The following is a 12,083-nucleotide window of genomic DNA, read 5'->3' as shown; positions in this document are numbered from 1 at the left end:
AAGAGTGACATTAGGCTGGCCCAGTTGCATTGTGCTTGTGTTTCTATCATTGTACCACTCTGGAAAATCTGGCAGAAAAGTAGTTTACCTTTTCCTCTGAAGCTTGTAGTTAATAGCACCACAATAAGTGGCAAGTCCTCTCTTCAGTCATATCTAGTTGTTCCAGGAGCAATTTTAGGACCCACCTGCTCACATAGTAAGCCACTCATGTGACTTGCTGGAAATAAGACGAAGTGCAAAGGTGCATGAAAAATACGGTTGCCAGGAGTCTAAAAGTAAAGGACTCTAGGGTCAGGCATGTCAAGCGTTGAGCCCCTAGACCTGTGTCATCTGGCCCATGGGGTGCTTGGGAAGATGGGGAATTGCAGGGGGAGCGGTGAATGGAGGCTGCCGAATTCGGGGGTACACAGCCCCATCAGGGACGTGTTTCCGTTATGGCAGGGAGAACAACTGCTGCATTAACTCCCACAGCATCTTGAGCCAACACAGCTCCACCTGCACTTAGCTCTTCTCTGAAGGTGGTTCCAGATCTGGCCCAAGGTGCCAAGCAAGTTTGATAGCCCTGCCCTTGGTAAAATCGAGGATATTTCAGCTTCACCTTAAATCCAACCTAGAGCTTTTAAGAGCAACTAGTGGCACAGAATGCTCTAGAAATAAAAGTAGCATCTATAGTCCTGAGTCCCTAATGCTGAGATACAAAACATATAGATTATTTTTTCTCATTCTTTTTATTTGTACACAATAAATGTGATGTTCCATTTGGACCTAGTTGAATTTTTATCATCAATTTTGAACTGCATATCAAATTTTTGTATTTTCCATCATCTGAAAATTTTTCCGTGAAACTGAATGAAAAAATTCAGGTTTCAATTCTTTGGGCTCCCCTTTTTTCTGCCTTTTCTATTGAGATTATGATGGAGGGAGCATTCAACAACAGTAATTAAAAAAAAAAAAAAAAAAAAAAATTTAAGTTTTAAACATGGTAAAATCCTCGTGTGGACAAGGCCATATTTTAAAACAGATTTCGTTTTTCCTCCCCCTTGTGTAGTGATGACTTAAAAATGCTATTTAAAGGTGTATACTGTTTCTGTTGAAAACTATAACCATCTGTGAATGGTTGTCTTTGATTCTAGTCTCATTCTTATGCTTTCCAATGCAAAAAAAAAAGTGTGAATAGTTAACGATGATAATATTCTATATGGGTGAGCTTAGTCTGTTTTAATGCTGTTAATACCACAGCACTGTACTTGGGGAGCATTGCTTACAGTGCTGTCAGCTTGTGGACAGAAATTTGAATATATGGGGATTAGCTGGTATTAATCTTTAAATCTGATACTAATCACATTTGCATTGTGTGTAGTTCTGTCCGTGGAAATCCGTCTGGGCTTTTCACAGCACCTAAGGTGTGAAGTTCTGCGTGGAAAACTTTTAATGCATTCACATCCAAAGCCCTTTCATAGTGGCAGAACACTCCACTCTGCCAGTAAAGAAAGATGCTTCATTTTTGCCAGGTGTACTGAGATTTGTGTGTCTTCCCAGTAGACAGTCGAAGACAAATGTGGCTATTTTTGAGCCTTCAACAAGTGTCATGGTCCATTTAGCAGCCAGCACTCTCCCAGAGCTAACTTTATGCTCTGGCAGATAGCTGCTGCATGACGGTGTCAGAAGCAACTGCTGTTTAGTGCCAGAACTTCTGGTGGGAGAAGCAGGTGAGCTTAACACTTGATATGCAATATGTTGTTCTGTCTTCTGTTGATAATCGGGTTGCAGATATTTTTTTTTTTCTAAAGTATCTGTATAATGCTTGTCTGATTTTGTAACTTAACAAAAAATATATGCAGAACAAAAATGTGAAATAAAGCATTACGATTCCCTTTGCCCCATTAAAAACATCTCTGTAATTAAATGTTTATTTTTATGACCTAAAATTACTCTGGGAATTCTTCCTCTATATCAGCAGTTGGCAAGGTTTTTGCGGTGGTAGGCCAGAATGTCCTGGTTGGAGTCTCAAGTGGACTGATGCTAGATCTGGCTGCTACCACTTCTTGTATGGGGGAAGCTCTCTGCCACGTGGCCATATCATGGCATGGGCAAAGCTAAACAATGCCAGAGACCTCCTAGCTCCATGGGATGGATCCAATGGCTCTGCAGACCATTGGTTGCCGACTCTTCCTCTACATTGGGGTGGGCAATTATTTCGGGTGGAGGGCTGTTTAATGCATTTTGGTCAGCTGTCAAGGGCCGCATGGGTATGCCTTCCCCTTGACAGTTGCCCTACCCCCTTATTGCCATCTTGGGACTGGAAGTTCCACCCCTAACCCCTGACCTTTGTCACTGGAGGTCCCTCCCCTTGCCTCCCTGAAATACTCCTTTTGGGAGTGGGGGTTGCCATCTTAGAGTCTGAAGAAAACCAAATCATACACTAAAAGGCAAATGCCTACTATGACATATTTTAATTATATTACAGAAATTATTTTTGTCATGATTTTCACTTGCATAGTGTATATAGAGGTGATTAAGAGTTTATTTTTGAGTTATTATGCAGTCTTGTATATTGTGGGGCGTCAGTGTGTATGGTGGCTTGTGGGGGTTTGTGATGGGATGTAGCTGTGGGGGGGGCATAGGGTATGTTGGGGGTTGTGTATATGTAAAGGACTGTGGGGGCAGGGTGGAGGGTGTGGGGACCCCCCCCCACACACACACACACACACTCACTCCCTTCTGTGGCGCAGCAGCAGCTGGCAGGGCACTCTGCGCACAGGCACACGGTGAGGTGCGGTTCTGGCTAGCGCTGCATGTTGCAGTGAGGAATGCAGCCTCTGCTGAGCCATCTATATTGCTGGTGCTCCCTGGCACTCGCGCGCAGCCCGCACATTCACCAGGCATAGGAGGGAAGCCCTGCATACTGGACCTGGCTGCCTTCCTCGCCAGGCGCTAGCTCCAGCTGATGAGGCTTCTGTCCGGTGCTGCACAGCCCCAGCAAGGAAGGCAGCCAGTTCCAGCCCACAGTTTCCTTCCTCTGCCTCGTGAGTACAGGAGTGGCAGGGAGCACTGGCAATACAGACTGCCTGGTGGAGGCTGCCCCTGCTGTGTAGCACTGGCTGGAGCCGCACTCTGCCGGGCACCTGCACCCTGAGCGCTCCCGCGTGCTGCTACTACCACCGCCTGCCAGGGCTACACACCAGGGGGAAGCTGAATGCTGGCTGGGCTGGGCACAATTTGTTGGTGGGTGCCATGGGCCAGATGAAAGTGCTTGACAGCCAGATGTGGCCCACAGGCTGTATTTTGCCTGCACCTGCTCTACATCCTTTTCTTGCACAAGACTTTGTGTTGTCTGTTACTTCCAACAATGAAGGGGTATATATTCCGATTCATGGCATTCAGAGCAAGAAAACGTCAAAAGGTACATGTTCTCTCACTTTGTCCAGGAATCAAAGCTAAACTTCTTTCATTGGGCTTAACCCATATCTTTTCATTGCGATATTGTCTTGGTATACAGGCAGTCCTCGACTTACTACGTTTCAACTTACAACGTTTCGCTTTTACAATGTTTATAAATAGACACCCTGTTTCAACTTTATGACATCAGTTTCGACTACAATGCTTGATCCGATACCATGCCGTGCTAGCGAACAAGTTCTCTACGTCGCTCGTCTCCCTGGAGAACATCTGTCCAGACTTCCTTGGACACTTTCTTTAAGAAAGCAGATAAGACTCCAGAAAAATCTGCAGCCAAGACTCCTGAGAAGACTCCAGCCAAGAGCCTTTCAAAAAGTCACCTCGAAGAAGTCCTTCCAAATCAATATGATTGTTACTTACAATATAAATACATTAATGTAGCTATATTACTCATCTATAATTGATTGAGTACAAAATTCTGGGTTTTTTTTAATGAAAATAGGGTATTGGGCCTTGGTTCAGGAACCGATCCCCCATTTATTATAATGTTTCTTATGAGAAAATTGGTTCCAAGTTGCGACGTTTCAACTTAAGACTCGATTTTCAGGAACCAGTTGTGTCATAAGTCTGAGGACTGCCTGTACCGATTACTGGTATGAACAACTGACGCTTGTATTACCAAGCATGAGACATCTATTGTTATTGAATATAGACTCTTGAATGTCTTGAACTTTAAGGTTTTGATCGTACAAAGAAGTTTTGGAACATGAAAGGACAATCTTGTATATAATTTCATCCTTATGTTTTCCTTGCCTCGTCTAAAAAGGCATCTAATCTTTTAATTAGATTTGATCACAGTCCCCTCTTTATATTTTGTTTTACAGTTTAATCATCCTTGGAAAAGTTGTTTTTGCTTCTACTTTTTCTCAACTCTGCTCTTTCAACTGTCTCTGATTAATGAAGTTTCTTTTGTTCGTTTATCTTTTGTTTGGTTAGAAATATTGGTTATGTGTTCCACAAGATTCCCCTTTTCCCGATTAAAACAAACCAACATTACTCAGGGCAAAAATATTGAGTCCTTTTGTAAGGACTGGCACTGCAGGAAATGGTGGGGCCATGTGGGGATTTCCTTGCCGTTGTGAGCTCCACGCTGCCCTTGCGAGGCATCTCCTGCATGCGTGGCAGCAGCGAGGGGTACAGCCCCGTGCTGTTTCCCCTGCTGCTGCTGCACGCACAGGGGACGCCTTGCCAGGGCAACACCGCCAGGGCCTGTGGGGGTAGGGGTGGAGTGAGGGGCACCATCAGGGCTTGAGGGTAGGGAAGTGAGGGGCCTTTTAATCAGGGATTTTGGGGGGTTTATCAGAGAACTTGCAATTCTTATTTTTTTTTATCAGGGAAAACCAGGATCCCTGATCACCGTTCTTGAAGAGTAGTTCTCAGTGACTTAGGGTCTAGTTGGAAGGAACCAAGTGGGGTTCCCTAGGCGTCTGTCCTGGGTCCAGCATTGTTTAATATCTTCATTAATGATTTGGATGATGGGACAAGTGCCCACTTAGCAAATTTGAGGACAGCATTAAGTTTGGTGGAGTTGCAGATACTCCAGAGAGTAGGGCAAGGACCTAGAATTACCTGAATAGCCTGGAGAAATGGTCTGCAATCAGCCGGATGAGATTCAACTAAGACAAGTACAAAGCCCTGCACTTGGGACAGAGTAATTGCATACACAAATACAGACTGGGGAATGACTGGCTAAGCTGCAGTACTGCAGAGAAGAACCTGGGGCTTACAATGGATAAGAAGATGAATATAAGCCAACAGTGTGCTCTTGCTGCAAAAAAGTCAATGGCATACTGGGTTGCATTAACAGGAGTGTCCTTACAAATCAAGGGAAATTATTCTTCTGCTCTACTTACTCCAGGGAAAGTCTTACCAGGGCTATTGTGTCCAGTTTTGACCCCACACTTCAAGAAGAATGTAGATGATTTGGAAAGAGCCCAGCACGGTGCAACAAAAATTATTAGGCCTGGGAGGCAAAACTTGGCCTGGGAGGCAAAAATTATTAGGCCAACAAGGCTGAAAGACTAGGGTTATTTAGTCTGGAGAAGAAGACTGAGGCAGGATATGCTATCAGTTTTCATATACCTGAAGGATGATTTGTAGGGAAGATGGAGATGGGCTTTTCTCTGTGGCCATAGGGGTCAGGATTAGGAGCAATGGCCTCAAGCCCCAGCAGGAGAATTTGGGGCTGAAGATTCGGAGGTACTTTCAGACTGAGGATGGACAAACATTGGAACAGACTACCTAGAGAAATTGTGGAATCCCCATCAATTGGAAGTTGTCAAAAGCAAGTTAGAAAGACACTTGGCTGGGATAATTTGGTCAGGGGTAATCTTGCCTGGACCAGGGGGCTGGACTAAATGACTGTAGGAGATCACTTCCAGCTACTTTCCTATGATCTTGTACATACCAAAAACTGAGCTTTAGGGGATGCAAAAAGGGGATTATTCATCTATCGAGGATTATCTGTTTTTATACGTTGTTGAAAAGGAATAGATTTGTCTTGTAGTTTGTTGATTTGTAGGGGCATACTTTATAAACTTAAGTATTACATCTATTGATGCAATGTTCTGTTTAATTTTAAAGCTGTGAAGATGCTTCTTTACTTCTCTCTTAAATTCCTTGTCTGTTACAAATGTATAAACTCATTTCCCACATGCTTACTTGCTGCTTTGCTGTAAGGTTGGGATCTCTGAAGTATGGAGCTTTTTTGTAAATTGTGTATGAAAACAATTCATTTACTTAATATTAAGACTTCTGCGATCAAGATGAAGTGTAAAGCTTTTCATAACTGAATCATTGTAACATTAACTTTTTTAAAGTCAACTTAGTGCTTTTTTCATATTTGCATTGCTGGCTTTGAACTTTTTTCAAGCAAACCTTGTGTGAAATGCTCTCCATTTACCTTTTGGTGCTAGAATGTATGGGGCTTGCAGCTGTGTTGCAGAAGTTGCAGTCTACATCATTGCAAAATAAAGCTTCTGTTCTAATTTTAAACTTGTTTAGTGCGTAGCTTTGTGAACTGAGCCTATATGTACATGCAGTGTAAATTAAAATCTTAAAATTATGCTTTTAATTAACTGTTAGATTTGGGTCTGGAGGAGTAGTAATCATAATTTTGTTATAGGATCCATGGTGTGTACATATACATTGGTTCAGTATTTTATAGCATGCGTAGGCAACAACAGGAAAATGACCATTCATAGTGAAGCATCTGGCACTTAACAAGCGTCCTGTCTCCAATTTAATGGAAATGTTGTTACGGTACAAGTCAGAACAGAGTGTTAAAAGGGTTATGATATGAGCTGTCGGTGGTTATGAATAACTATGAAATATATATTGTTAATGCACCATGTCGGAAGAAAATGCAGTTAAAATCACAATCTCTTGATAACTCTATAACAAGTGTGAAAAGAAATGTGGAACTGTTGAAACTGTTAAGTTTATACAGCTATGACTGGGCTTAATTTCACTAAATTAGATGCATTTAAGCATCAACAAACTGCATTGCTAAACTCTTTGAAACTACCATGATACTAGATTTATTCAAATCTGAGACAAAGGACGGGGGGTTTATCCCCATTTAACATGAGGGGAGCTCGTCTTAGATTCAAGTACAAGGTAGTGTGGGGAAGGCAAACTGTTCTGCCTCTGGCTCCAACCCCAGGTTGGAGATGGAGCCACAGCTGCTGTCTGCACCCCCCCACCCCCCCGCGCTGCTTTTGCCTCCTCTGCCAGGCCTCCTACATGCAGCCTCAAGCTCCCTGCAGTGTCTTCTCCTGTCTCCTTCCCTGTCCCCACTGCTTACCCTTGCCCCACTCCATCCCAGGGCACTGAGCATGGGTCCCAGTCCAGCTTGGTAGCAGAGGTGGCAGTGTGGCAGCTCTGGCCCCGGCCACAGGGCCCAGCCAGAGCTACCACATCCCTGCAAGGGTAAGCTATAGTCGTGTGAGTGGGGCAGGCAAGGGGGTAGAAGCTCTTTGGGGAGGTGGGAAGATAGAGACTGGGGGGGACACAAAGGCAGTCTGGGGGCAGACAAGTAGTGGGGATGACTGCCAGCAAGGGGCAAGGTATGGCAGGCCAAAGTGTCAGGTTACTTGACCTCCTAACTCCCAGTGCCTCCTTACCACCTGCTCCCTGCCCACTTCCTGCCCCCTGCCACTGCTTTCTGTGCTGCAGCAGTGGTGGGGATGAATTTAAAACAACCGTCTAATAATTAGATTCTGTACATGGAAAATCATAAACTTATACTTTTTCCATGTATAGAATCTAATTACTGGGCGGGGGGCGGGGGTGTCTTAAAATTAGAGTCATCATGGATTTGGGTAGATATGGTGTATTACATCTTACTTTCTATTCCTTAAATTCCACAGGAATATGTTGGTCTTCATTGCATTTCTCCATTAGATTTGTAATTGTTCTTTCTAGGTTTCTGTTTTTTCTGAATCAATCCTCTTTCCTATTTAAATCCCATTTAAATTATGTACTTATACTATATTGTGGAATGTCTGTTTCTCATTACTCAATTCCTACCGGAGATGTCAACTGAAGAATGGCTCATAGCCACCCTTAGTGGCTAAGCCAAGTGAAGGATGTTGTTTAAATTTTGGAAGTTAGTGAATACACTTATGATGTTGGGGGATAGAGTGAGCCTGCTTAAATGACTTTAGAGTAAGTCATTCAGTCTTGGGCCAGGCATTTAATTTACCTTGTAGTTCAAAGTAAAGTACAACTTCAGGAAAACATTAGGTAAAACAGTAGGTAAAGTAGATATTGCCATATTTACTCAAATACAAGATGAGGCTTTTCCCTCCCCCCAGTCAGCATGGGTGGAAAGCCCCTTATCTTACATTTGTATACAAGGAATGTCTTGTATGTTGTTTATCATTAAACTGCTACCAAAAGCAGGATATGCTCAATAATGGAAACCAGCTATGAAATCGATTAAATGCAGCCAACACTGAGCGTAACTATACAACACATGGCCTATATTGGGCAAACATGCTGATGGAACCTTTTTTTTTAAGAGCCCCACAAAAAACGGGCAGTTGCTTCACCAGGGAGAGAGTGAGCACTGGGCTTGGAGCCACTGCAACACCAGGCCAGGACTTAGAGAGCCTGGCGCAAGCTCCAACACCTTCCCCCAGTGCCAGAAGCACTGATGGGTGTGGCAGCCGTGTGGCAGGCCGGGGCTATGGCCAGTAGCCCGAAACAGCAGGTGGGTACTTTTTGACAGACGGAGAGGAACTAGGCACGGAAGCGTATTGTTTAAACTAAGATTGCTTTACTTACACTGTAGATGATTATAATACAGGTAGGCTAAATGCTGACTTAGGTTACAGTTGCAAACCGAACGAGATGAAAGCTTTCTGAGAGCGAAGTGAGATGTCTGTGAACGGCTTAACGAGCATGCAGAGCGGGGGATACGTCGGTAGGTCGGTGACGGGGAGTCACTGGTGGGTGATCAGTCCACCAGGTTTACTCTGAGATATGTGCGGAGTTCGCTGGGTTTAATTCCCCTACTCCGAGGTATATGCGGAGTTCTCCAACTTCTCTGAGTTTTCCCAGGTGTATATGGAGTGCTTCAACGTGGAGAAATACACAGAGTTCTCCAATGTGGGGAAATGTCCAGAGTTCTCCAACTTGGGCGGAAACTGCTTTAACTTTTATATGACTAACAAGCCAATCGCTAGTCACTAAATATGAATAATTTGGAACCGGCCAATTGTGGTGTGCCTATTTGCATGAAGTTGGCAGGAACTTTTTCTAAAGCTGTACTTTTCCATGACATAGCATATAGTCACTGGGTTCTGTCCCAGCGGAATTTTCCACCGTGACCTACTTTCTTCGCTGTGACCTAGTTTCTCCCTGTGCCATATGTATCAAACCAAACCAATGGAATTTTCCACTATGGCACAGGCATGCAGACTGATTGACAGCAGAATCTTCCACTATGGATCAAGCCAAAGGAATGTTTCACTGTGCCATAGGCATACAACTACTTGGTTCTGACAATGGGAACCTACAGTGCAGCCTATCTGAATAAGATATCTGGTAGTGCTCATTAAGCATAGTCCCACTTGGTGCTGACTTTCTTTTTCAAGTCATGGTGAGCTACTACACTGACCACATTTTTTTACTTTCTCTTCACTCCAAGAGCTGTGCTGTGCTTTTCTTTCCCGTTTCCAATGATTCCTGTTTCTTCATAAGCCTTAAATGTTTGGGAAACAGTTCACCCAGAATCCCTGTCACATTTGCTCTTGGCCTATCGCATATGATTAGTGTGGCCCCTTCCCACGTGAGGTGGAACTGGACCAGGTATCCTTGCACCTTATCTGCATATACATTTTTGGAGGCTCCCAGGACTCATGACAAAAAGACTTGGTTCCTGTCATGAGTGGGGAGTGGGGCTAATTAGCATGTTGAACCTTTGTGGGGTATGTCTGGAGTACACTTGCATAATGAGCAGTGCTGAGCTGTGATGTCACCATGGCTTGAAATGCTGTTGATTCTGAGTGGTGCCCAGCCCAGTGAGCTCTATGGTAAATCATTAGCTTCTTGATTTTGGACTAGGACCATGTATAGCTTGTGCTGTTTACAAGTAGGTACACACACGTTGCTTAAAGGTGTGTTTCTGGAGCACCTGTGCTAAAACTTGCAGCAGCTTCAAAACAAGGTAGAATGCATCAATTCTGGATGAACTAGGTATATGGGTACTATATGCAAATTACTAAAGGTAAGTTTTAAGATTGGTATTTTCAAATTAGATCCTCATTTTTATGTGCTATGGGGAAAGGGTGTGACAGTAAGGAGGAGGTAAGGTGCAGAGGGAAGAAGTTAGGGCAGAGGGAGGGGACAAATCCAATTATTAGATTTATATCTGGAAATTATAATAAATGTATACATTTTCTGCATATAGAATGTAAGTATTAGGAGCATCTTATAGTCAGGGTTGTTTTCTATTCAAGTAAATATATATAACTACATTTCTTGCATTTAAAAATTTAGACAATTTAGAAGCAGTCTCAATACACGGCTTGCTACAGTAACAGTTGGACTTCTTATAAAGAACAAACTTTTAAAATGTCAGAACACTACAAAATGGTACTTTTATCAAAGATCAGTCAATACCAGTTATCTTGGTCAGCTTGTTTTAGAAGCAGATATTTTTTTTTAACATCAAAAGCACTTGTTTACGCCTTGGAGAAGATCATTCTGGCTTATAATTGCAGTGTTGGATGAACATGCATAAATGTACTGTGTGTTGTTTGTGTGTTAAACTTGGGCTTAATTTTAAAGTAGTAAAACATTTTTCTCATTCACAAAGATTCTGAGTAACTTGTCCTTAATACACCTGCATTGTTTCTCTCTTTGTTCAGGGAAGCAGTGTTTCTTAGTCCTACGTCAGCAGCAGTTTAATGTCCAGGCTCTTGTGGCTGTGGGAGACCATGCAAGCAAGCAGATGGTAAAGTTTGCTGCCAAGTAAGTAAGCAATTATATCCTGTTGTCAAAGTAAACAATGGTGGGAACCAAGACTCCTAGGGGTTGGGACCATTTTCACACATTAACATCAATGCTTCGTTTGTTTTAAAATGTAGTTATTTAAATTGTCAGTTCACTATTGCCTTGAATAGATTACACTTACAAAAGATAAAATAGAACACAGGCTTGAAATTCATTCTCAACTGCTGAAGCAGCATTCTCTCTCCACAGACAACCTACATTTACTTTCAAGCCAGCTAACAAAAAGCCTGGGAGGCTTAGCATTTTATTTTGTGTCTGTGTGTGCATGCACACATGCTGGCTTTTTTTTCTTGCTTAAGCTTCATTGTAGTAATATGTTTACTAACTGGATATGAGGACTGAACTACATTTTGTTTGGAAGAAATTCTGTGTTGCAAGTTTAATTTTTTCAATTCAAAGTTGGTGCCACGAATCTAATTAGTCTGTTTCACTCTATTATTGGCATTAAAGTTTGCTTTTCTTTTTCAAGTTGCTGTTTTAAATATTTTGGGGGGGAGGGACAACAGTTAGACTTGCCAGTTGATAAAAACGTTACAGGTATGCATGTTTGGTTAATTTTGTTTGTGGTATTCTTAAGGCTGAAGAGTTACCTTTCCCTTGCCCTTCTTTTTTATGTTTGATGGAACTTTCAGGCTTTTGATCATCTAATACTGTATATATCTGCATGGCATGGTGATTTTATAGAACTTTTTTACACTTCTGAAGCTTCTAACTGGCTGTCCACAAAATGAAATTCGTAGATTCATAGATTTCATAGACATTAGGGCTGGAAGGGACCTCGGAAGATCATCGAGTCCAGCCCCCTGCCCAAAGGGCAGGAAGTCAGCCGGGTTCATATGATCCCAGCAAGATGAGCATCCAGTTTGCTCTTGAAGGTGTTCATTGTGGGCGCTTGAACCACCCCCGGTGGCAGGCTGTTCCAGACCTTGGGGACTCGGACAGTAAAGAAATTCTTCCTTATGTCCAGCCTGAAACAGTCTTGTAGTAGTTTATGACCATTCGACCTAGTCGTCATCCCTTGGGGCGCTCTGGTGAACAAACGTTCCCCCAGATACTGGTGGTCACCTCTGATAAACTTGTAGGTGGCCATCAGATCACCCCTG

General features: G+C 43.0%; 1 protein-coding gene across 2 annotated transcripts in view; it reads left to right on the top strand.

The window, feature by feature from the left end:
• DARS (aspartyl-tRNA synthetase) overlaps positions 1 to 12,083 on the top strand; it is a 79,800-nt gene that overhangs the window by 10,600 nt on the left and 57,117 nt on the right. For both annotated transcript variants that reach the window (XM_006018387.3, XM_025197579.1), the window contains exon 4: positions 10,836 to 10,938. In XM_006018387.3, coding sequence (XP_006018449.1) covers positions 10,836 to 10,938 — 103 coding nt within the window. The remainder of the gene's footprint in view (positions 1 to 10,835; positions 10,939 to 12,083) is intronic.

This window comes from Alligator sinensis, unplaced genomic scaffold (genome assembly GCF_000455745.1).
Source record: "Alligator sinensis unplaced genomic scaffold, ASM45574v1 scaffold277_1, whole genome shotgun sequence".
In the NCBI taxonomy this organism is placed as follows: domain Eukaryota; kingdom Metazoa; phylum Chordata; order Crocodylia; family Alligatoridae; genus Alligator; species Alligator sinensis.
Note: the sequence above shows the minus strand (reverse complement) of the source record. Positions and strands in the feature narration are given on the sequence as shown.